Here is a 25,769-nt window from a genome sequence, read left to right as displayed (position 1 = left end):
TACATACTGTTTGGCTAGATATTGGCACTTTGTGAAAATTTAATACATAATAAAAGTGCCCACAAGGATGACTATCTTGCCATTGTGCGCCACATAACTCAAAAACTATAAAGCTGCACAAAAAGTAATTACATATTTCAAATCTGCACAGAAAACTCCACAATGTGCTGAATTTTGAGACTATAGAACAAGTAATAAAAAAAAAAGTTGTTTCGAGGAGTGTCTCCCCTTCAAACAACATGTGTTCTTTAATAAGAACAAGACAGCATGTGGTGTTGTGCAAAAAGGGACACAATTTATTAAGTCATTCCGGTGTCGGGCTTAGATCTTGTTGAATGCAGCAATGTCCACACTTTGTACCTGTAACAAACAATGATATGAGACTGCAAACAGCTGAAAAAGCCAATAATGAGTCAACACGGTTTGCACTGCAAGCTTGTTTCTTTTAAAAAACTGCTACATGGTGCTGTCATTGAATGTTGCATTTTCACCCTCCTGTATTTTTCATGTCACCTCGCAATCTGTACCCAACGACGGCCGCATAGTCAGAAGAGCACTTATGAAAGCACCAACTTTTCATGCAATTCATTCCTTTTGGAGCGCTTCTGTAGCACACACTAGAAACTCTAATAATCTGACGTTCTAGCCATGAAATTTTGCTCCCATTTCAGGGCAACAAAAGGAAATGCTCACCAAGTCTTCGATGCCTTCAATCTTCTCCTGGAGCTCATCAATGCTGACCTTGTCATCCTCTACAACGCACACAATTTGTAGCTTCTTGATTCCATAAGCCAGGGGCACAAGCTTGGCTGCAATGAAACAACAGATGCAAGGGTATGAGCAAATAAAATAGAGATGCTAAGGCAGGCAAAAGTAGAAGCAGGATGTCTACCAAGTTGATATTTCCAAATTCCCTGAGCTTTCCAGGTTTTCCCTGAGTGACAAAGAGCTTTCTTTTATGTCAAGACAGGCTGACACCGTGTTGCCCGATGCTGTCACTTTCTAGTAAGTGTGCTAAAAAAATAAAAGAAGGACTTAATCCAGTTTGAATAGTAAGGAGTAGTGCATTTTATTAAAAAGAAAAGGAGATCGAATAATATATCTAAAAAAAACATGGTAAAGCCCATTGCAAATCAAGTCGAACATTTTCAAATACGAATAAAAAGAGATGCACACAGAAATAAATATTTTCGAATATGTGCTATTTCTATCAACTGATAGCAAGCTCATTGGTATTAGGCCCGAACTTTGTCATAAGTGATATTCTCTCTCGGTAGCTGGAAAGTCAACCTCAACTGTGCTGACATACTCTCAGCCCGTGCACAATGCCTCAGTGTTGCGTTTCACTGCTTTAAAGAGTTTATTTTGGTATGGATGAGGGACACTTGTATCTCAGCGTCAGCCAACACCTTGTTAAAGCTCAAACTCCTTTAAAGAAGCGGCAGCACACTTCCTTTCCCATTCATTCCTCAATGCATGGGTCCTTTCTGTTCTCGTCGTCCTTTCGCTGCGCGTTCACCCAGCAGACCATTTTCAAGTTTATTATTCCTTCAAGTTTATTGCTTCATTCATTAGTGGCACATATATGCAGTAGAAGTTATACAGAAAGAGGTCCCACAGTTAGAAACTGCAGCGGGACCTCTTGTTCTTAGTCACATAATAATATTGTGATGTGTGGTGCGCGACGTGGCACTGGCCAGGGGAGACAAGAGGAGACGCAGGGGGAGTCTGCCGGGAGAATTCCAGGAAGCGACGCCAGGAGGAGGTCAACCACCAGACTGGGAGTTGAAGACGGGCCGTCGGGTTCAGAACCCGAGCCACCAGGACTTCACCCAACCGGGGCCTCCTGCCAACCCGTTCCTGCGCGTCGCCCGTCTACCCGAGCGTGCCGCCAGCTACTCAAGGCCGGTGAGCTTCTGTGCCCGTGGGCAGGACGAGACCAGTCGGGCTACGGGCCCGAGCTCTACACCCAGCTGCCCGGCTCGTGCCGCCAAGCCGCCTGCTTTACCTCTCCAAGCCAGAGCTGCTGCGCTCCGGTCGCCCGTTCAACCAACTTACACTACGACTTTTGGTGAGACCGGCGCAACCCCTTTCGTCAGCTTGTCACCGCGTCGCCGCGTCGAGACTGTTATGTGTCCCTGCCGTCGTGGCAAGCCCGGACTCGCGTACTAATCAGCTTCATACTAGCCCCAAATGTGTGTCTTACTGCCGTGATGTCTATTTGAGTGTTTATTTTTATTCTTTCTATTTTTTTCTATCATTTATTTTACGCTTCTAGTTTGATTAAAAGTCTTTGTGTGTGTGTTTTTCAAACCAACGGCTTTGTCTTCAATTGGGTTCTCAGAGGCTCCACCTAAGAGAACCGTTAAAACCTTTGAGCACACAAACCTTGCATTACAAATATATAAATAAAAAGGCGTCAGTGGCGGTTATAAACAAAGAATGGATTACACAATTTCTACCAGTGTTAAAGTAATAAAACCTATGGCAACACATCACAACATAAAAGAAATTACATAATAAGCAACACAAAAATACTTCAAAGAATAGATGCAGTTTACAGGGTATTAATATAAGCTCTCAGTGAACGTTGGTATGACTATAATATAGGTGAGGATTTCACGTGAGCAGGTAAATTATTCCACATTTTCACACTAGCAAAACCAACAGTTAGTTTGCAATAGTTGCTGCGTGATTTTGGAAGTAAAAGGGTATTTTGTAAAGAGAACCTGGTAGTGTTAGGATTAGCAAGACTATTCCTGTCAATGATATGATGTAATTGTGGGTTTTTAAGAAGGTGGTAAATAACGATGCTGTGGTTGTACCAGATAATTTTATTTATTGTGAGGATACTTAACTCAGTGAAGATGGGGGTAACATAAGCGTTATAAGGAGCTGAAGCGATGATACGGACAGCGTTATTTTGGATGTGCTGCAAGGGAGCTACATGACAGCGATATGCAAGACCCCAAGAACTGATACAGTAATTTAAATGGCTATAAATGAAGGCATAATACAATGTCAGGAGAGTGTGCTTTTGAAAGTACTGTCTGGCCTTTAAAAGCACCCTGATACCATAGACAGCCTTCTTTTTTATGAAGCTGACATGCAAATTAAACTTTAGAAAGGAGTCTAATTGAACACCTAAAAATGAGCACTCATTAGATGGTAATATTGGGTGAGAAGCTATGTACAGTGGTGGAAGGTTATGTCGAGGTTTACTGTGTGAACTAAAAACCACAAACTTTGTTTTCTGAGGGTTAATTAGCAATTTATTTCTTTTTGCACCAACTACTGACATTATTTAGTTCATCATTTAAACGCTCAGTTAGCATAAAGATGTCATTATGGGAGGCATAAATAGTGGTGTCGTCCGCGTACAAAAGACATTCTGTAGAAGTTAGGCAGTTTGGGAAATCATTAATGAAGATTAGAAATAAGAGGGGACTGAGTATGGACCCCTGTGGAACGCCAGTGTTAATTATTTTTGTGTCTGACAGCATTCCTGAAATGCAAACCTGTTGCTGTCTGTCGTATAAATAGCTTCGTAGTAGCTCCAAAGATGGACCTGTTATGCCATATGCGCTGAGTTTAGTAAAGAGAATGTTGTGATTAATGGAATTGAATGCTTTCGAGTAATAGATTAATACAGATCCTACGAATCTGCCCCCATCAATTTCCGCTTTGATCTTGTCAGTGAGCGTGATTAAAGCTAGGTTAGTAGAATATGCAGCACGAAAACCAACCTGTCTCTGTGTTAATAACTGGAACTTGTCCAAGTAGTTAGATAGGCGCTGTGCTATTAGTTTTTCGATTACTTTACTGAAACACGGCAAGATGGATATGGGCCTGTAGTTTGCTAGTAAGGTGACATCTCCTTTTTTGTGCACAGGAATTATTTTTGACCTTTTCAAGTCACTAGGAAAAACGGCAGTTTTAAAGATTAAATTGACGACGTGACTGGAAGCTTCACATATGCTGTCAACAATTTCTTTGATATGATACGAGCATATGGAATCTAAACCAGGACTGCAATTTTTAAGATTCATAATTGTTGCGCGAACTTCACTGGGTGTAGTTGGGAAGAGATAAAATGATTGTTGTGTCAAGCGTGGCATGCGAGTGTCATTACCCCCAGAAATATCAGGCACAGTACCAAAAAAGTTGCTGAATGCGCATGCAATATCTTCAGGGTTTGTAAGTGTGCAGTCTTTTTCTTGAATTTTCATTATTCTATTCCTAGTAGGATTCTTATTCAGAAATGCATTAAGTATCTGCTATTGTTTCCGGGAATTTTTGCCAGTTTGATTTACTACATTTTCATAGTAAGTTTTCTTCATAGAAGTTTTCTTCGCTTGTTTAAGTAGATATGTCAGTAACGTGCAAAACTTCTTGTACCGAAGCTTAAGAGCATCCTGTTGGTCAGTTGTAGAGTCAATGTCTGATTTTTTCGGACTCCCTTGGGGCCGTGAAAACATCAGAAAAAAAAAAAAAAATGAATGCATGTCCCTTAAAGGGAAGCTGAAAGGTTTTCCAGAAAAAATGAGTGAACATCTGTACATAATGGTTTTCAACCCTCCGAATTCGAATATCGTATCGAAATTGAGCGAAAGAAAGCGCAAATATATTTTATTTCGACGAAATGTGCAGCAGCGGACACGCCCAGCTCGCGCGTCTCGTTTCCGCCTGTGATTGGTCGGTGCGCCTCGTGACGTCAACTCTGCCGCTGCCGACCGCTGCCGCTACACATGAAGCGCGGTGCCAGGTAGTTTGGTGCTGTTTTTCTGAGACGGTAATGGAAAATTGAGAGAGACTGCGTTTTTCTGAGGAGTTCAGCGTTACTCCCTACATGTACGAGCCGATTGCGAAGAGCCGGCCTCTTGAAGAAGCAAACTATGCTGGTGCGAGCAGTGCTTTCGACGCGAATGAAAGCAAAGTCTTGGGATCTCCTCGTGTTGGAAATGCTCTTTGGTGAGTATGTTTTTTGCAAAGCGATCTAGTGATCTCGCCGATCTTTCGCCGATCTAGTGAGCTCGTTTCCGGTCAAACAACTGTAGTGTTGTGTTCCTGCATGCCTCCTCGTGGAACGTAAGCGGGGATGCGATCGTCGGCATTTGTGCGCTGTCCAAAGCTGTCGGCAATCTACAAAGACGGTTTAAACGCTTGAAAAGCTTCCCGGTTCATGCAGTACGTGTAGTGACCTTCATCTGTTGACTACCACTCACGTTGACTACCACTCTACATACACGCAGACGCACCAACAAAGGAATGCAGGGTCGATCGAAGCAGATTACGATGGCACGCACGCAGAAACAAGCGCGGTCAGGCACGGTCGCGGACGCTGCGAAGGAACGAAGCAGAGTTGACGTCACAACACCGCGGTTTCCGGTCTCCGCTCCGCTCGCTCACTCAAAGGGGGGCGGAGCTACAGCGCAATTTCAACCGACGATTACGTCGCTCCTAATTGAAAAAAAAAAAAAACCCAAATTTTACCTACATGGTTTATAAGGTTCCCGCATCCGTATATGAGCGTCTTATTGAATTCGACAGACTCTTCAGCTTCCCTTTAAGGGCTCAAACTGCCACAGGCATGTCCGAAAAAGCTCCGAAGACCTGCCAGCACACTTGTTAGGCATATCGGTGCTTGCACTGTGATAGAAGACAGCAGGTGCACGCATGCACAATTAAGGAATACATGTACATACTTGTCCCGTGACAATTGCCCCTTCCCACGCTTATTAAGCTTCACTGCAATACTTTGCGCATTCTTTACCGCGTGACATCGCTGTATGGAGGCGAAACTGACTTTCGGGAACCTGTATTATGCAACACTCCGTGCTTTCCGAGCTTCGAAGCCTATCGCGAATACTACAAAGGCGATGTTGGTGCCATTGCTGATAGCGGCGAATTCTTTCAGCGAAAAACATGGAACCGAATGGCAAGAAGCTTAACAGCGAACTTCGAAGCAGCTAGACCTAACGTTGCCGTGGTGGCTGCCAGCGGATGGCGAGATAATCAAAATGGCAGCAGTGGTCTTTGATGAATGCCGTTTCGGACCTGCGGTCACAGCAAAAAGCCCGGAAAATCAGACAGCAAAGGGTTCTTGCATCCGAAATTTCTGGCGTTCTTATGTGTTGACTCTATGGGGTATGTGGTGGTGCCGCGAAGCCGTCTGAATTATCGGGCATGTCCCAAAAATCGTGTCTAGAAAATCTGTCGTTGACTGTACACTGGGAACCCCTCCAGCTGACAACATGGCGTCAAAGACGATTCGTTACGATTCCTCTCTGTTACTTGAGCCAGCATTAGCGCGACTTTCGTTCCCATTCAATAAAATTACAGCTAATCTTTCCTGATAGAAGCACAAATTCCCCGAGTTTTCCCTGAGAATTTCCAGACCATTAAAAATCTCTGAGAATTCCCAGTTGGCAGACAGCCTGAGACGTATGCACTAAGGGCTCATTCACACTAGTGACTCGCAGAGGTGTGACTAAGTCTGTCAGAACTAGTCACAAATGGTCATTCTGGTCGAACAGTGACCGTATTGGGCCAGCCGCTTGCTGCTCGAGTTCTCAGTCCTGTGAATGCTTCTGAACCCATCAGATGCGCAGGAACAGAATGTTTGTATGCGGTGATGTTTATTTGATGTGGTGATAGTGGTACGAGCAGACACGAACAACATGAATCGTGAGATGTTTTGGCGTAGTAATGGGCAAGTCGCGCTTTCCGGTTTGAAAATTGGTTGCTGTGAATAGCTTTTTAGTTGCTGAATGCACGACCTCTGCCAATCACTGGTGTGAATGAGCGCTAACAGTGGCACCATGCTGTACTGCAGCACTTTCATTTCAGAATTGCTTTTTTTCCCCTCCCTTACTTTTTCCTCGTCCTCTGTTCCTATTCTAATCTAACAAATGATGTGTGCTGCCTGTCATTCAATGCTGGCTGAAGACAGCCAGAAACACCACATTTAACATCGAAACTCTGCAAGAACATTTTTTATAGTATCCACAAAGGGTTAAAAACAATGACAACTAGGACTTCTCTGTGTCTGGTACAGTAAACTGCCCTTGGATACAGTGTAAACTCATGGCATAATGCGGAAGAGACAAGACAAAGGGTCATGCACTCACAAGCTCCCCAGAGCAGTCCATCCATCTCGATGCGTCGGACGTTCTCCTCCATGGCCTTCATATCCGTCTCATCATCCCAGGGCTTCACGTCTAGCACAATGTTAGACTTAGCAACCACCTGAGGCTCTGCGTGTACAAGACAACACCATCATCAATCTGTTTCTTTCAACAGCACATTACACTCTTAGTGCCATTGTATTACAGCACTCTAGAACCCACAGCAGCATGAACCATAGCACAGTCAACAGCAAATCTGCAAACTGAAATGATACTGCTGTCCTGCATTCTTTTGTCATGTATGTAAATGTATTTGAAAGTTGTGCATAGGTTTGACCCTTATAGTTTTTCAGGCACCCCTGCTGAGAACTATGGCTTTTCTCTTCCTCCTGCAGAAGATTTGCAAGGAAGTGTCTTATCAACCACACCAAGGCATCCTGCAGCTTCATGAAAAACTTCTTGATCATTCTTGAATACAGTCAACATAAGATTTTTTGGACTTTCTGAGGGTCACGAAAACGTAAAAAAAAATCGGGCAGTCCCAAAAAATGAATGCATGCTTTTTACTGCCTCCAAGGGCTCAAATTGCCACAGGCATGTCTGAAATAGCTCGGAAGATTGCCAGTAGACTTATTAGGCACATCAGTGCTCATACTGTGACACTATACGGCGGGCACACACGTGTATAAATAAGGAATACATGCTGTGTCCTATGTCAATTGCCCTTTCCTACTCTTGGTATGCTTCACTGCATAAGGCTGCTGTATTAAGGCGAAGCTAACTTTTGGAAACCAGCACTATGCACTGCATTGCGCTTTTTATGAAGCTTCGAAGTCATTGGCAAGTATTTCAAAGGCGGAGTCAGCACCATTGCTGACAGCGGCGAATTCTTTCCATGAAAAACACGGCATCGAACAGCAAGAATCTTCATAGCGAACGTCAAAGCAGGCAGGCCTAGCGCTGCTGCGGTGGTGCCTACGGCTGCCAGTGGATCTGCGTGCGAAAGCGCCCATTTAAGGCGGCAAGATAATCAAAATGGCGGTGGGGGCAGCTTCAATAACGCCATTTTGAATCTGGGGTCATGGAAAAAAGTCCAGAAAACCAGACGGCGAAGGGATTTTGCGTTAGAAATTTCAGACGTTCTTCTACATTGACCATGGGGTGTGTGGCGGTGCCACGAAGGCGTCCAAAAAATCTGGAGTGTATACCATTGGCTCAGCTAGCCTGCGGGGAAATTTCACGCAGTTTCAGACCTGGGGAAATAAAAGATGCTCACTTTTGGACTTCTTTTCCTGGTAAGCCTTCACACGTTCTTCTTTTGCCTTGTCTGCTTCCTCATCCTAAGACAGACACCACACAAGTAATTAGAAGGCATTGAGGAATGTACATGCAATATTGTTCTTCATGTTGGTTGAAGAAACAGCCAACTTACATCTTCTGAACCAAAAAGGTCAATGTCATCATCATCATCTGCCACCTCCTTTTTGGCAGGGACATGGTTTGTAACCTTGGCCTGAAGAAAGAACACACAGTCTGATCACTATCTGAAGTCATCTATTGCTATCTTGCAACACTGCCTCAATGCCAGCAGCACTGCCTTGACAAGTGAACAAAGGAGTTTCTGCTGTTACCCCTGCCAAATGTTCACAAAGGCTGAAGAGGTGAGGATGCGTGCATGTGCAATATATGCAGCGTATACCGTATTTACTTGCATAATGATTGCACTTTCGTGTAAAAAAAATTGATGCAAAGTCAGGGGCGCGATCATTACGCGGATTAAATTTCCAGCGAAAATAATATTTTTTTCATCCCGCGTTTGTTACGGGATGACAACAGGTCAACAAGCAGGCGGCTGCCGCTGCAACAGTGCGGGACACAAAACAAATATGGCGGCCGGCGGAGCAAGCCGAACGAGCCGAACGCGATTTTTGTTCTTCCCATGAGTACATTACACGCATTGAAACAGTTTCTTCCGTATCAGTAATGAATAATACCGTTAATATCGGCAAGTTTGCGACAATACCGCAGCCATGTCCACTTTGAGGGGACAAAAACAGAGATGGGCGCACGTAGCTGCCAGTGACAGAAACACATGGCGGGCATGCTGTGGAAACTGCAGCATTTGTCTTCACTGCTATCCTAATACAGCACGTTTCCACTAAGGGTGGGCAAATATCTTAGCTGTGTTACAAGCGTCTGCGTATGAATAGGGTACACTTCTAATGTATTAGTGCAAACGTGGCCACTATAGTTGCCGCTCCCGATTTGTTCAGTGCTCACGAGTGCAGACGAGAAGAATCGAAAGGCGCCTTTTTTGTTGTTGGCCAAAACCATTATGAAGCCTACAAGTAATAAAGCCAAAGCAAGTTTGGTTGTAGCTTTTCTTTTTCATGGGAGTGCAGAAAGTGATGAAAGGAATGAAATAGGGCATCTGCTTAAGAATGTTTGGTGCGTGCAGACAGCTTGGTACGTCTTCAAGAGTTGTTCGCATAGTATTTGACAGCATTCGACAGATGGTAAGTGCGATCATCGTTAGCTAGACTTGGCACACGAAATATCGTTGCGACAAGCTCGGGGTGCGATTATTACATGGAAAAGAAAAAAAAAATGGAATTTTGACGACAAAATTCAGGGGTGCGATCATTACGCGAGTGCGATCATCATGCGAGTAAATACGGTAGGCACAGACTTGGGAGTGAGATTAAGCTTGCATTGCATATGCTTAAGGATATAAGAGCAAAGGTGTCCATAAGCTCTCTGTGTTATAAAATTAGACTAGCTACTATGCTGCTAGATATAACTTTACTCTTACTAACAGTGAGCTATTCGTAGAGGTTTCGTAGATTACAAAATGACGTAACGGTGAACGACCAGCAGCGTCTAGCTGAAGCTAGTTGACCATTATTAAATATAAGCTACAGTAATATCTAATCAATTTGGCTCTCTTTAATTTAAAACATTGATAACTTGCACTTAGTAGCTGGTATTGTAGCAAGCAGTCACTTATGGGGAAGTATTCAGGGCCACACATTAATTACCTCAGGCAAGCCCCACAGTGCAGAAATCGCGGAGCGTCACAAATGTGTGGGGCAAAGAAGGTGCTGGTGTTTAAACAAATTCTAGCACAAAAAAAAAAGCATAAAAGCAGAAGATAGTTTTGCAATGTTATAATGCACTGTACAGTTGATGACCGATAATTCAGACTCCACGGGGAACGTAAATAAGTCAGAACTATTGAATGTCCGAAAAAGACTAGTGCATCTAAAAAAGATCATTTCATTTATGTTTTAAGGCCCTTGTGCAAGGAATACGTGGACAATTCATTGCTGCACGCACTTCTGCTTAGGTGCAAACAAGAACGCCTGTATTTCGGCCAATTTTTTGCCGTCGCTGTACGCCAATGCAAGGACTGCAAAGGCTAAAGTCTGCATGTGAAGGCTCCGGAGCACACGGCACATCATCATCCGAGTTAGAGTCACTGTTTGATGGTGGGAGAACTTCCTCAATTATTTCGTTATTGCTCAGTTTGGCACACACTGCCACACTGTCAACGCCTGCAAAGTCTTCAAATGTAACGGCGGCAGAAATCAGCACGCTGCTGCCTAGCAGGTCATCAATGAGATCTGCATTTGAGCACATTGTGGTAGGCGGCAGGTTCAGGCTCTTCAGTTGTGGAGTCATTCGAACTGCGACTCGAGACTAATTCCGAGTTGGAGTGCAAAGGCACCGCCGGTGCCATTTGATGCGGCCCGTCAATAAGTTCACGAGAAAGACTTTGTGGGAGCCAGCAGAGCGCTGTCTGAAATGCAAACTGAACAAACAACCACAGAATGGTAGGGCACCGTCCGAAAGGCAAACTCAACAAACAGAATGGCGAGAGCAGGCAATGCGCGGGGTTGCCGGAATACGCTGGAATAGCATATGATGATCGTGATGTTGATGCAACCTATAATTCAGGCAAAACCTCCAAGATTGGCACTCGCAGTTAAAAGGACACTAAAGGTAAACAGTAAGTCGACGTGGTCTGTTTAACCTTTTGACAGTGAATGACGTAAATATACAGCGCTGCGAACAAGTCCGAAAATGGTCGATGCAGCATATTTACAGCGCAGTTTGTATATTTAAAAAGCGCGCCAATTTCCTAACTTTTTCCTGTCTGTCATGTGCTGCCACTAAGTAGGGATACAGGGAATTTTTTTTGCACGCCTCCCTCTCTCGGTTTTCTTCACATGGTTTGTTTTAGCGCTAGTTTGCTCCCGCGCATCTATATACTACCGCTCGCGCGCATGCGGGCTGCCGTTTGGATTTTGTTTCGCGGGCGGTTTCGGCTTTTTGTGCTTGCAAAAGTGATGGCCATCTCATTACTAATCGCTCAAAGGGCGACTGCTTGTTTCCCATTCGTTTAGTGCTCACAGGAGTGCACATAGGAAAGATGTCGCCGTGCATGCATTTCCGTTTCTTTTTCTTTTTAAAACCCGCGAGAACTAATTGCCCTATCTGGTTGGCGACAAGATGAAGATTAGCGGAAGTTTGTCACACGTGTGGCTTTTTTTTATGCGCACACAACCAAACAGCTTTCTTGAGTGCGCACACCTACACAGTTCGATTACGCTATAGACGTACGTATTGTGTAAGAGCAGGAACATTTGAGACTTGCGAAATATTCTCGTGTGCGGATTTTCAAAGCCTTGAACTATGTGCAAAAAGATGCATCAAATTTTTAATTCTGATAAGTTTATTTCCTTTTTTATTGCTGTTATTCATGAATGAAGAGTGCATATATACCAACACAAAAGATCTTTTTCGCACTTTGCGGTCACCCTAGAAAAATTATGGTAAATGTTTTTCGAAATAAGTCCCTAAGAAGAATTGGAATTTGCAACAAGAAAAATCGACCCTGAGTGGTCGCATATGGTGAAATAAATCGACCCTCAAAGGGTTAAATACCATTCCAAAAACCTCGCAGCACTTATTTTGTGCCAAGAAAAGAAAGTTTAGGAGAAAATTGCATCTGAAGGGTCCGAATACCTTTTTCAAAGTTAAGTACTCCCGCCACCCAACCGGGGAAGTGATGACACTGCATATGCTATCACCACCCTTTGCTGCCGTCAGTGAGTAAAATGGCACGCGACAGATGGCGGCACTGAGCCAAGACAGAGTGGTGGATTTGCCGCTGCAGCTGCTTTTCAGTCAAGTGGCGTAAACCGTCCGGGCATCCCGCAACATCACATGGAAGTTGAATTCTCTGCTATTTGCAGTTTGTACGAGTTTCGCGAGCCAGCAAAACTCGAGCAGCACCATGCAATAACGAAACTACTGAAACGCGAAAGCGTGGACGGCGCGGAGTCGAGCGAAAACGACATCTTTCGACTGCCCGCGTCATTGCCAAGGGAAATTTCAATGAGTTCTTTTTCTAAACATGAAATAGAATTGAAGAAGCAGCGTTTCATTTTATCTTAAGATATTATACAAGGATGGTTGTTGCAATGAGTGGTTGAGTACCAGTGAGAGAATTTAACTCAGGAGTGCTTTTGTCATCGGGCAAGTACATGAATGTTCTGGAGGAGTCCCTGATCATGTTCTGCATTTACCTCAATTTCTCTATTATTAAGGCTCTGTTCGCGACAATAGTGACGCCTTAGAGATTCTCAAGCAGTTATTTATCATTTTAGCTTCACTTAATATTTGGCTGTAGTGTCCCTTTAAATCTCTTGGGCGTAATGCTGCAACTAAGGCAAGGCCTCGGGGATTACCGTCGGATGTGTAATATTTGAGGCCACCCTTGATGCCTCGGGTCTCTAAGGCCATAACTGATGTCTTGTCGAAGTTGCCAGAGGAGATAATGTCGGCACAGTCGGCATAGGCTACAGCCACAGACGGAGTCCGGATAATCAAATGTAGAGCTGACGGTTGTCCGAAATATTGTTCATCTTTACACATTAACTCTATGGAGCCATTGGCAGCGCCGCGAAGCTGTCTGAATTATCGAGCATGTTCGGATTATCAGTGTCCGTTTTATCAGTCGGCGATTGTATGCAGCACAAAGCAGCACAATTACACACACGGAATTCTGTACAAGAAAATGCTTCACATCACACTTCTTTGTCATCTAACAGCTAGAACAAGTTGTTTAAGTGCAATGCAACAGCAAAGTACATACCGATACATAATCACACATCGGAAAGAGACAAGATGTTTTCCAAGTGCGCTTGTGCTCAGAACATGGCGAGATCAGGTTAAATCTATCAAAACTATGAAGTAACAGGGTTTAAGTTATTGCCAGTATGTCTCATTAATGCTATGATCATGCTACTTGGTATGAATACATGGTTACAGGCAGCACAGTACTGATGGAAACAAGTGTTTGTCAGTTGCGCACTGCGTATAGGCTTGGCCATACTGTTCTCACAGCTGGCTGGTCTGTAGACCCTAGAAGCTATCCACTCACCTGAGGTGCCACTACCTTGGCTGTTGGTACACTGCCTGTAGCCGGACAACGCTGCTCAAGTTCAACGATGCGTGTCTCCATCTTGCGCAATGCAGCTAGGAGTTCTTGCAGTGCTACACACAGAGGAAAAGTCACGAACCTTGAGTGTTTTGCAACACTTGCAGGATAGTCTTTAAAATACACGTTTTGTCCCAAATTCAAAGCTTCCTATTGTGCAAGGAAGGCACAGGGAAGCAAGATTTGCAGCTTGCCAGACTAAGTCTGCACAGCGCACTTTAGCTTTGAGTGAGAGCAACTAAGGAGAGAAAATATGTCCATAACCTGGCTGCCGTGAAGGAGCGCTAATGCACAATTAGCATATAGGTATTATTTATGTATGCATTATGCTACTTAGCAATGCCTCAGCTCCAGTGAAAATGGCAATATCCAAATATTTAGTACATTACTTAGCTTCATACATATATACTCTGCAGTAATCGCAGCAACCGAAGGTGGTAATTTTCATACGCAGAGATGAAGTAGCAGATACAAAACACGTTTTCAGCACTTCGGTGTGTGTAGTTTGCACTTCACACTTGAAGAACAAGTGAAAATAGTACAGTTTTATCCGATAAGAAGAAAACAGTGCTGGTAGTAACAAGGCCACCTTGAAAGGGCAGCTCCCACGAAGTGCATAAAAGGCACCACTCGTGTTTGTTTCGAGCTATTTTCTCTTAGAAAGTACAATGCAAGAGAGGATGCCTCTTCTTTTCCATTTTCAATTTTTAAACCTGAATACCTTTTGTTAATGAACACAAAATTACACAATTTTTCCTATGTTCAACATGCCACTACACTCTAAAAAATGTTTACACCCTTTGGAGCTTACCTCATCCCCAAACAACAATTATCATCTGTCTTTCTTGTGTTTCCTCTTTCGAAAGCTCTGTGCTCGCTACTTTCCTGTCGAGGATGTTGTGTCAAGCTGATAACGCGCAAGCCATTCGCAACTAGGAAGTACCGGGCTTGCAGCGTTAAAGAAAGGAAATGCGGGCAAGACAGATGATGGTTATTATGTGGGGACAAAATACAACCCAAAGGTGTAAACTTTTTTTAGAGTGTACAATGCAAGAGAGGATGCCTCCTCTTTTCCATTTTCAATTTTTAAACCTGAATACCTTTTGTTAATGAACACAAAATTACACAATTTTTCCTATGTTCAACATGCCACTACACTCTAAAAAATGTTTACACCCTTTGGAGCTTACCTCATCCCCAAACAACAATTATCATCTGTCTTTCTTGTGTTTCCTCTTTCGAAAGCTCTGTGCTCGCTACTTTCCTGTCGAGGATGTTGTGTCAAGCTGATAACGCGCAAGCCATTCGCAACTAGGAAGTACCGGGCTTGCAGCGTTAAAGAAAGGAAATGCGGGCAAGACAGATGATGGTTATTATGTGGGGACAAAATACAACCCAAAGGTGTAAACTTATTTTAGAGTGCATACAAGGAACACAAGAAAAAGAGAAAACTGAAACTAGAAATAACGTTGTATAGCCCATTTGATAACATTACTTTATAGCATTGTTAAAGAAAAGGTTTGGAAGAGAAGACTGCACATGATATCTTGGCACCCCCTCCTTCCAGTTATCTAGCGGATATTCCTTAGCCAAAATATGTGAATGTATGTTACTCTTTAGCACCTAACATATTTTAAATCCGCACATGGTTCATTATACATTACCCAAGACAAACTGGTTCAATTAGCACTGATTTATGCAACAAGAAAGTACAATGGGGCAGACCACTCACCGTTTTTCATTTCGTTGTGCTCCTGCAGAATCTTCTTCTGGAAGGCATCATCATGAGAGGAACTGCCAGACTTGACAAGTGCATCACCCTGTGTGACATTGAGGAGCACGACGCACCACATGACTCCTCCTTTCCCACAACAGACCAGCTTTAACACCAAGAATGAACCAACAAAACAGCACAACCGCCGAAGAACCGTAGGTACACACTTGGAAAGGAAAAAAATTATAGTAAGACAACCAAGGACATCGCACTTTTCTATTTAAATGCATAAGCATTTATACGCCTACCAAACAAGAAATTTGTCTGTCACTAAGACAATGTATGGCTCATACCTATGTAAGGCAGAGGCTACAAACTTTCATACAAGTGAACAGTGCATACATTAATTGAAACCACCAATAGAACACACAGAACAGATTTCAATAAAGAACAAGTTCAAAATAAGCATTCGAACCAACAATAAGGCAATGCATACCCCCCTCAGCAAATGTAATGGTGGTTTTGCAACAGCTTCACTAAATTAACATTAATTATAATTAACTATCTTAATGGTGTCTAACTAACTTCACCTTAATTAACACCAGTGGTCGTGAGTTCGAGTGCCGCAATGAACTCTACCTTTACTAAACATACCTTATATTCACTATCGAACATGATAAGCGAACGACCAATGAGAGTTAAGGGTTTATACTGGTCGGATCAAGTCCCATAACATTGACAATGACACGGGCTGCGCAAGCTGAGCAAGCTGCACAATGCTTATGCATAATTAGACAACTATGAGAGGAGTTTCTGCGTGATTTTTTCTTTTTCATTTCATTTATTCCACCTGAAAGGCCTTACGTAAGGGGGCATACAGCAGTACATGTAGATGAGCAAGATAAACACTATACACACATATTCTGGGGCGCATATGCGCACATTTCCTCCTGTTTACTCACGTAGTCATGCTTGCACATTGCAGATGCGATGATTTAGCACAGACATGGGAGAGGTGCACTACACCTATCCTGGTTCTCCCTCGCTCTCGCGACGCGCACCTTACCCCGTCACCCCCCCTTGATTTGTGGGAAAGGTATCCAAAGCATGAGGAGGACATTCCTCTTGCAAAGTTAAAAAAGTATAAAGGAGTGTCACTGCGAGAGTCTCACTTTGGCACCCCGACCTCGAACCTAACCAACAGCCTAACAGATATCTGTTGCAGCCCACGAGTGACCTTATTGCCTATCAATGACGCCAGCATATTTATTACCTATTGGCACAACTATATTGCCACGGGTATGTGCCAGTGGGGACGAGGTTGAAGTAGTGCGAGTGTCTAGGTTAAGCGTGGAGACAAAGAAGACGTTGTTGGTTTTTATTTGACTGATAAGGTGTATTTGTTGGTGCTGCTTCGCGTCCTCATCGATCCCACAGGGTTACACTGGTGGAGGTGCTGGGTATTGAGTGGCATGATAGTTGTTCCATTTGTGGCAAACTCGATAGAAGTGTCCAGCTTCGCCACAATGGTAGCACACTGGTTAATGGTGTGCCACAAATCGGTTTTCCGATGCTGACAGTCTGGTGGCAACTCTCCATGGAGCCAAGGAGTGGCGTGCACATGTCGAGTGATGAGAGAGTGAAAACTTTACTGAGCTAGAAATGGCATTGTTTGTGCTGGCGTGATCGGTGGGGCTGGTAGAGTTGACGGGGGTGACGGTATTAACTCTGTAGCCTAGCCGATGTTCTAGTTGTGGGTGTCAATGCCGTCGAAGATGCTTTGCTTGGACGGCGAACAGCTTCTGCATAAGTAAGGCGCCGCGGCAAGTTACCACAGTCTGGTGATGAAAAAGCTTGCTGTACTGCTTCCCAGACCACATCAGCTACAAAAGATAACGCAGGTGCCGGTTCCTTAGGCACAATAGCAAATCCGAGCTGCAGAAGCTCTTCTTGCACAACCTCTTGCGTAACTTCACACAGAGGCCTGTCGTTACTTGCAGCCAGTACGGAAGTGTTCGCTGCCGAGTTACTCATGTCATGCTGGCGGTATTGTTGCTGTAGGGCCTGTTCAATGGCTGTAGCCTCTTTTGTCAACACCGCTGCTATTGTCGGTGGATTTCACACAAGGCCGGCAAACAGTTGCTCTTTCACTCCCCGCAAGAGATAGCGCAACTTTCTTTCCTCTGGCATGACTTCTGAGAACATAGCAACTGAATGCAGATTCAAGGAGATGGTTTCTGAATGCAGATTTTAAGGAGACGCTGTGCTTTTTCCCTCCTGTCTATGCTTGACAAAGTGTCCAGCAGCTGTGTGCGGAAATCGTCTTATGTGGCAAAACTCCTCTTCCTGTTGACGTACCACGTACAAGCATCGTCCTTCAGATAGAAAGACACTTGGGAGTTTGTCCTCCGAGCTGCTCTTATGGTTGTACTTAGCGGCGCGCTCAAACTGGTCTAGCCAGTCTTCAACATCTTCAAAGGCATCACCATGAAAGCTGTCCAGAACCATAGGATTCTGCAGTGTTACTTGTGATGGAGCTGCGGTGGCCATTATAATTGTAGGAGGAAAATGATTTCTCGAGGTTTCTTGCAGGGGACTGGACTCGGGCACTAGGCCTAGCGGCGAAGACTCAACTGGCGGACCGGTGTTTCAATGCGCAATGATGATTCCGAGCTCGATCGTCGACTTTGCGAAGGGGTGCCAAGCATGAAGGATACCCGGCACCTCTACCAGTGTAACAACGTGACAGTCAACTTTCCAGCTGCAAGTGTTACTTACTGCACGCAGCAACAAAAATTGTTAGAGCCAAACACCACCAATTGTCTTATTTGCCTGAACCCAATGTAGCTGCGATTAAACATGCTACTGGTTGGGGAGCAATATGGAATGACTAACTAGATCCGGAGCTTGCCTTGCGGCCTAGCCTCACCCGGATCGTATCCCCACAATAGATATATTTTATGTATGTATACATAAAATACTAGGATACGTCAAAATACAGTTTGGTATCAGCTTAATTTTACTACAGTTTATTTTCGCATAATTTTTAATTTTGTACAAAAAATCAGTTTTACCTGAAAACTATTTTACACGGATAAAATTGTTGACCCATCTTCGGGAAACCACATTACAGCTTATCTTTATGTAAAGCAATTTTTGTTAATAGTGGTGTTGAAACTGTTACTACAAGATAGAGTCACATTAACCCTTTATGACGAGTTAACTCGTTGTGACTTTCTGGCAATTATTGCACATGTGTATGTGTTCAGTTTCTCGTCATTCTGACGAGAAAATAATACATAATGACTTTTGTCAATTTTACAGTGGAGCTGTTAGAACCTCGCTGAGGTTTCTCTTGAAATCCACAGCTTCGCCAAGCTGGGGGAGAGAGAGCCGAGTGAGAGTGAAAGCAGAGTATAAAATAGCACCGCGCAGTGTAGAAACGCAGCGAGGGAAGGTGGAGCCTAGCCGGGGAAAAGGAGCGGTGCGATGGGGACAGAGGTGGTATGACGTCATTGCTCTCTGACAAAAACCCGTGCGCTTGCTTCGGTAATCCTCTATCTCGCAGTGGGAGAAAAAAAAAAGAAAAGAAAAATTATGCATGGCTCTGCTATCGCAAGCACCAGAGACCAGCGGAGCTGGGGGAAGCCCAGCAAAAGTTAGACTAAGTGTGCGGTTTGGCACTACTTTACTGGCCTTAGCCCAGTTCCGCTGGTCTCTGGTGTTTGTGATAGACCCACGCATAATTTTTGTTTTGCACTTCTAAAATTTTTTTCTGAATTAGTCATGGCAGTTTAACGGGGTTAAAAAAGAACACTAAGCAATTTTACAATAATAAAGAACTTTTCGCAACTACACTCGAACCTAGTTATAGCGAAGCTGAAGGGAAAGCCAAATTACTTCGTTACATGGACTATTGCCCTTTACTGCAGCACTATATGCCGAATGGTATGCATAACTCTAAACATGAAAATAAGTCTACGGCTCTGAAGCCTGATAAACCGCTATGTGGCCGCATATGCGATGAAAACTGAATAAAACGACAAGACTCTCCGGCATGTGCAACAGGTGGCTTTTTAGCACCTGACACAACAGCCGTTACAATAACACCCTTATCTTCGAATGTGATCGTCTTTCACTTCTGGTTTCTATTTTGCTTGCTCATATTGTCATGAAACTGGCGAAACAGCGATGCTGTATCGCCAGTTTTGACTGCTAACATGTTATGAAGTGAATGAAGACTGTCATGTCCGAGCACCATGTGGCACACAACACAGTTTGACTACGTACGCAGCTAGCGCAGTATTCTTGGGCGACCTCTGACTTTTGGAGGTAGCTTCACTTTCGCAAGATCTTGCAAACCTGTCAAATTTACAGCTGACAGAACTTAGAACAAAACCAGAAACGCCAATGTCCTTGAAAAATGAAACTATCTGATCCGCCGCTTTTTCGTGGCACCGGCTTGGTTTGGACCGAATTGGGCCGGTTTCGTGCAATCTTGGAGGTCACGCCTAGCTGCGCCAGTGCAGCGCTGTGCGCCGCAGTGACAGACAGAAGTGCAGGCATTAGTTTTAAGCATCCTGCACCCAAGCATCCTTACAGATATCTGGTGTGGTGCAACTTCGCATGAGATTCGAGACTGTGATCTTGGAAGGCGCACCTAGTTATGCCAGCTACATGACGCAGCGAGAGAGGTGGAATAAGATAGGCAAGAAGTGCTGCTTGTGCATAGCAGCCATGCACGTGTCAGTGAGAAGGACCAGTGTTGCTCGATGGTGAATTCAATGCAGCAATTTTGAATTGCTGCACCGAACGACTGCGCTCAGTGTGCAATGGTTGGTATTTTTGGTTTCGTAGATGAATCCAGTTTGTTGTATCCATTGACAGAGCAATTTTACTTCGTTAAAACAAGGTCCTAAATACATGGATCTCTATGAGGATTTCAAGAGGATTTGTATTTACTTCGTTAAATCCATTATTTTATTACATCCTGTCTTGTTATATATAACGAGGTTCAAGTGTATATTTCTGTTAATTTGCGGTAAGAGGTCTATTAGTAGAAGAAAAACAAGGAAGGCCAAGCTTTTCGAATTACGCACAAAATCCTGTGCCAGTACATCAGTGCGACATCCTGAACTTCAAAAATCTATGTTCATATTTGGGCTTTGTGAGCCAGAAAATCGTCCCAAACCTTGCCAAGTTCGGTCTTTGGATTTTACACAATACAATGTAGCCCACCTTCACTCACAAATAATTAACTATGCCTGAGCAGACATGGTTAACATCTGTGATGTCATGGTGAGCTGGTGGTGCCAGAACTCTAAAGGTGGTCTCACTAAAAGTCTTGTTTTTCCTGGCTTATCAAGCTTCCTCTCACGGTATGAGCGGCTTTTTTTGGTACTGTACAAGGGTAATCTTATAATACGGTTCAACTTTATTGCGTCCCTTGGAGCCCAAAGCATGTAGCTATGTAGAGAATGAAGATATGTTAAAGCTAAAGAGTGTACTTAACTGTTGCATTGGTGCAAAAAAGGAAAAAAATTAAGAAAGTGATTAGTGAGAACCTGTAAGCTTACATAAGGACATGGCTGTAAATAATTTATAACTTTTATAGTAAGTGTTAATATACCTGATGGTCTACTTTAAATGCTTGCAAGTTCTAAGTAGAATTGGTATTGAATACATGAAGTGAGACTACTAAGGCGTCCAATACCAGTTCCTTAACTGCCCACATGTTTTCATGTTCATATGCTGCTCTTGCGATATTAAGCACTTCAAGTTAAACCCCAATTTGAAATGTGCAATTTGCAATGTTCGCAAGTGGCAAGGGTTGTGTTCTGCAGCCTTGGACAAGTGCTGTGTGGCAAAGATGAACTTCCAAGGACTTAAAGATGTTTCCAGATAGAGGCCACAGATTATATAAAACAGTTTGCAGCACAAACAGATACTTAGCACCAAACTAATGCAACTTTCACAAAAGAAAGTATTCCAATCACTTCATTTGAACACACTATTTTCTTTTCTAATACAACACAGATCCCAATTCCATCTGGCGAGTTCAACCTTACAAAGTCAGAAAACTACCTTTTGAAGGCCACGTAAAAACAAAAACTATTAGCATTTTCATCATCCTGCACTTTTCTAAGGAATACAAACGGAGTGTACATGCATGGCTCAATGTCATCAAACAAAACACAAGCCATATCACATTGCAATTTGACTTAAGCAAACATTTTACAGACCCAGAAAACTGAACTGCCACATTCATACTTCCCCAATGGTTGCCAGTGACACTTAATGGTACAGTAGGAGCTCTTCAGTCTTACTTCTAACAACTAGGCCCAAATTAATTAACACTCCGTTCTGCAGCAACTTCTTTATGCATTCACTACTAGATGAGACGCACATCAACACTTGACAAGGTGCCTTGAAAACACAAGTGAAAGCTCAATTTTCTTCAAAGCATTTGCATGCCTGAAGAAAACACAACACAAATGTCACAGACAGGTAAGCATCAAATGTGGAAACAAGGCAATAACAAATGAATGTGGTTATGTGCGACACAATATCTTTCAACACTGCAGATGCTGCAGTTTCCTTGACACATGGAATTAATGCAAGAAACTGCGCACATAAGAAAAAATAACTGTGTGTAATGATAAATAGTGAGAGAAGTGGGACACAATTAAGAAGCGCTCATTACTTTCAGAAATATTAATGATGTCCCTTTGTCCTCACTACTGATATGCAAGACAAGAAATCCAGTTTCGAAATCTTAAACAAATTGTGTACAGCTCAGTTGCTACAGTAACCATATTGGTACCTATCAGGATAAGCCTGTACACTGTACACTTGAATATGAACATCATAAACACTAGGCAGTTAACTGAGCAAGTTAACTGAGCGGTTTCACTGTCGCTGATCTTGTTGAACTCTACAAGCAGCCACTTCTATAATTCCCCCGCACAATAGCTAAATCACACAGCTCCCAGCACACGCAACTGCCAGCAAGAATTTGACTTGGTAGACTTATACAGTGGTGATTTCATATCACGTCCGATGTCACCAACTTGTAGGAACAGAAGGGCCAAAAAGAATTGCCATTTATTTATCAGGTGAATGTGTTGATGTCGCAGATACCATCGTCTAGCCTATTTGCCTGATGGCGCTAGTCCAGTCTCTTCTTCCAGTGCGGGGCTCTACGAGTACTGTTCACTACAATTTCTTGCTTAAGAGGCGCCATATCATGCTTAAGAAATTTAGGGATCAAACCGAGATCTGTTTTGCATTGGTTCCACATTGATGCCTTAAACAGACACAGCTTTCAGACAAATATTTTGACCTGTGGAGGGATCATGACACTGCCACTCACAGCACAAACAGGCTTAAAAAAATAACAAAATGAAGGAAATATGGAAAGAGAAAGAAAAAGGGGGAGAATGAAAAAAATAGCAACATCTTTGAGGTTTGCTACAAGATTTACGTGTTACAAGAAAGCATTTTTGTTTCTTTGCTGGAAACATTGCTAAATTAGGAGCATTGCTCAGAAGTATAGCACAGTCTTTAAGAAGAAATTTGCAGTTGCCTAGCAGTGACACCAGACTTTACTTGTTTACATGCGTTGACAGCACCATAGCGAATAACAGCATGCACAACACATGGACAATAATTATGGACTAATGAGAAAATGGTTGACACCATTTTTGTGTTTGATATTTCCTTCAGTACTTTAATGTTTAGCAGTGTGTGTATATATTCATGTCTGTCCGGTTTACATGAGTTGTAGGTAACCTGCTTTTCCTAGTTGCTTCAGTGCTGTTATTTTGAGTCTGCTCTTTATGGTCATGAACTGTGCCAACCCATCAAAACTGTTACATTTACTTGCAACACCACGACAAAAGTTACTTATTTGATTATTTGTCAGCCTCAAGTGTCTGGCAAAAATGCAGGCAACGCATATATAAGGCTTGCAACAGATAAGCATGAATGAATTTCATATGCTGTGCATGGATATTTGCAGTAATAAGGAAACCTATCTGACAAATACTTGTATTCTTGAACAGCTGCCCGAACAGTTATATTTGTGAGAAGCGGGAACAATCGTTTAACTACCTGGCTATCACTTCCGCTATGCCAAGCTGTTCAAGCAAAACTGAATGTGATGAGTGGTATTTGCAGGCCAGAAACTTGTCAATGTCAAACCATGTCATGTAATTGGGTTTAGGTGCAGTGAAAAAAGCTTTTCAATGACATGGCCATCACAAAGAGCTAAACAGTTGCCTTTGTGCAAACCAGGATTGCTCACATGTTGGCCCTGACCGATCAAAATGATGCTGTTTGAAATGCATTGAGAAGTGTTCCTAATCACTTTTGAAGCAGAAACCGAGATGGTCTTTCCCACTTGAAAAACTCCACAACCATAAATGCCGTGACATGACAAGGAAGCAAAAGGAAAAAGAGCAAAATTACCCTTGGCCAAACTTTCGCAATACACTTTGATAAATTGTGTAAAGTGTCTCCTAAACTGATAGTTTAGGATACAGGCCTCAGTCACATGAGCAAGAGAGCCAAAGAAAAAAGCCCTTGACATCAGTAGGCTAAGCACAACATACAGGCAAGTCCTGAGTCACTGCATGGCAACTAGTCCTCCTCCTCTGCTGAGGAAGCAGCGACCTTGAATTTTGTGACACTCTATATCAAAATAAAATTTGCAGAAGTGCAGCCTCGAGTGGCAGCAAAAGCATAGTAAATGCAGCATGCAATGACCAGACATGCAGTAAGATGAACATCACAGAAATGAAAGCAACCTAGGTTTCTAGTTCCACAAGCATATTATAAGTTGGAAAATTACTTGACTGACTGACACCTTCATTCACAGGCAAGACTTATACAGGGCACAGACATACAGCTCACGCTCAGTCAATCCCTGTAATTCAAGCTTTCAATTGTACAAGTGAAAGCTCACAGATAATTTAAAAGAATTTTGAGAAGTTTGGGTGGCATAACATGCTCAGCAAGACATATGCGGCTAAAGTTAGGGGACAAGGACATAAGAGCAAAACGAGAGGTCTAACTAGTTCGCCACCAAGGCATTTTTTTTTTGCAAAGCACAATGTTTACAGTGACTGATAAGCGCTAACAAAAAAGAAGGGCAAAATGCGTGCGCGAAAAGATATAAAGAATACGAATGGGGAGGTGGGACTCATGCCTCAGGCTTGTGAAAAAAAGACTAACAGGCCTCCACACGTCAACCTCCACACGTCAATACTTCGCCGTCCAGGCGAAGCGCATGAGTGGGGTAGGAGGCAATAAGGGTGCTACTCACTGACTGGAGAGAGTTTTTAATTTGTTGCCGAGCCTGGGCTATCTTATCGACTAGAGAGGAACTTTGGGAGCTTTGGGAAGACGCCTTAGCCTGGAGGAAGAGAGACAAGAACAAGACACGTCTCAAACGGATGAAGCGATAAGTTCCGGCTCAGCGGTATCCGCACTCTTTGACGGTGGCGAACACACGACTGCTCTCTTTTAGGATTACATTCAAGTCTGCGTTTACGGTGGCAACATTCGAAGACACAGTGAAGCCAGCGATTATGCAGACGCCTCGAGCCACAGCAAACAACGTGATTAAACAGCGAAGTCTCGGTAGGCAGCAAAAGTGACCGCATGCCCCGCCTCTTTTAGCGTGATGATTAATCGCTAGTGCGCTGCCGGAAAGAAAACGGCCAATGCTCGGGTCTCGATAAGCGGCCAGAGGCGTTACCTTGGCAAGCTGATCCCTGTTCAAGTAGCACAGGTACTGCTTCTCGGCATCGTCATACTTTGCCTTGTCGAGCCAGACTGAATCGAGGGTGAGTGGATGTGCCATGTCGTTGAACTCTGAAAGACCCAAGAAACACACAGCGGTTTTGTCAACTTGGGCAACGAAGATCCTCGCGAACAACACCTGCAGCGCGACCAGGACTTCCTACACGTGGCTGGCAAAGCGAAAAAATAGCCAACAAATGCTAAAACGAGCGCCGGCGGTATCGAGTGACGACATCTTTGTTCAGGATGGTCAAGACATATCTGTATTCTGCACATCATACGCCCACAGAACGAAAGCAAACACTGAAACTACTTTTGCCGGTAAAGCGACGACTGTCCCACACTGCATCATGAAACCTCGGGCTGTTTCAACGGTTAATGTAGCCACAGAAAGCGAAAATACAACACATACCGGATGCCGACGCACGCAAGGGGAGCAACGTGCTGCGAAAGAGGAGCGGGCACGATTTGTTCACGCCGAAGACGCTTGAAGGAGCCACTGGCGCTACTTATATCACAGAAACAACTTCAAAACCACACAAACTTTCTTCAGAGGATTGCTAAACAGTGTCTCAAACGTGTAAAAATATTGCGTGTTACGCTGACAAATTAATACGCT

The 25,769-nt window shown here is 43.5% G+C and overlaps 1 protein-coding gene across 2 annotated transcripts; it reads right to left on the bottom strand.

The window, feature by feature from the left end:
* Positions 1-273: 273 nt before the first annotated feature.
* Positions 274-25,711, bottom strand: LOC142579382 (elongation factor 1-beta-like). Of its 2 annotated transcripts, XM_075689501.1 has the most exons (10): positions 25,563-25,711; positions 25,107-25,222; positions 24,672-24,761; positions 15,365-15,452; positions 13,576-13,688; positions 8,560-8,640; positions 8,404-8,467; positions 7,131-7,256; positions 694-809; positions 274-360 (listed from the first exon to the last, which is right to left on the bottom strand). In XM_075689501.1, exons 2-10 carry the CDS (start codon positions 25,209-25,211, stop codon positions 322-324), a joined length of 822 nt encoding a protein of 273 aa, XP_075545616.1. In that variant the 5' UTR covers positions 25,212-25,222; positions 25,563-25,711; the 3' UTR covers positions 274-321. The 2 variants fall into 2 exon arrangements, with proteins under 2 accessions (XP_075545616.1, XP_075545617.1); XM_075689502.1 differs by lacking the exon at positions 24,672-24,761 and having other exon boundaries at positions 25,563-25,710.
* Between the last annotated feature and the right edge of the window lie 58 nt (positions 25,712-25,769).

The sequence above is a fragment of the Dermacentor variabilis genome, chromosome 4, assembly GCF_050947875.1.
Source record: "Dermacentor variabilis isolate Ectoservices chromosome 4, ASM5094787v1, whole genome shotgun sequence".
NCBI lineage: Eukaryota > Metazoa > Arthropoda > Arachnida > Ixodida > Ixodidae > Dermacentor > Dermacentor variabilis.
The sequence above is the reverse complement of the archived record's forward strand: the minus strand, read 5'-3'. Positions and strand labels throughout refer to the sequence as shown.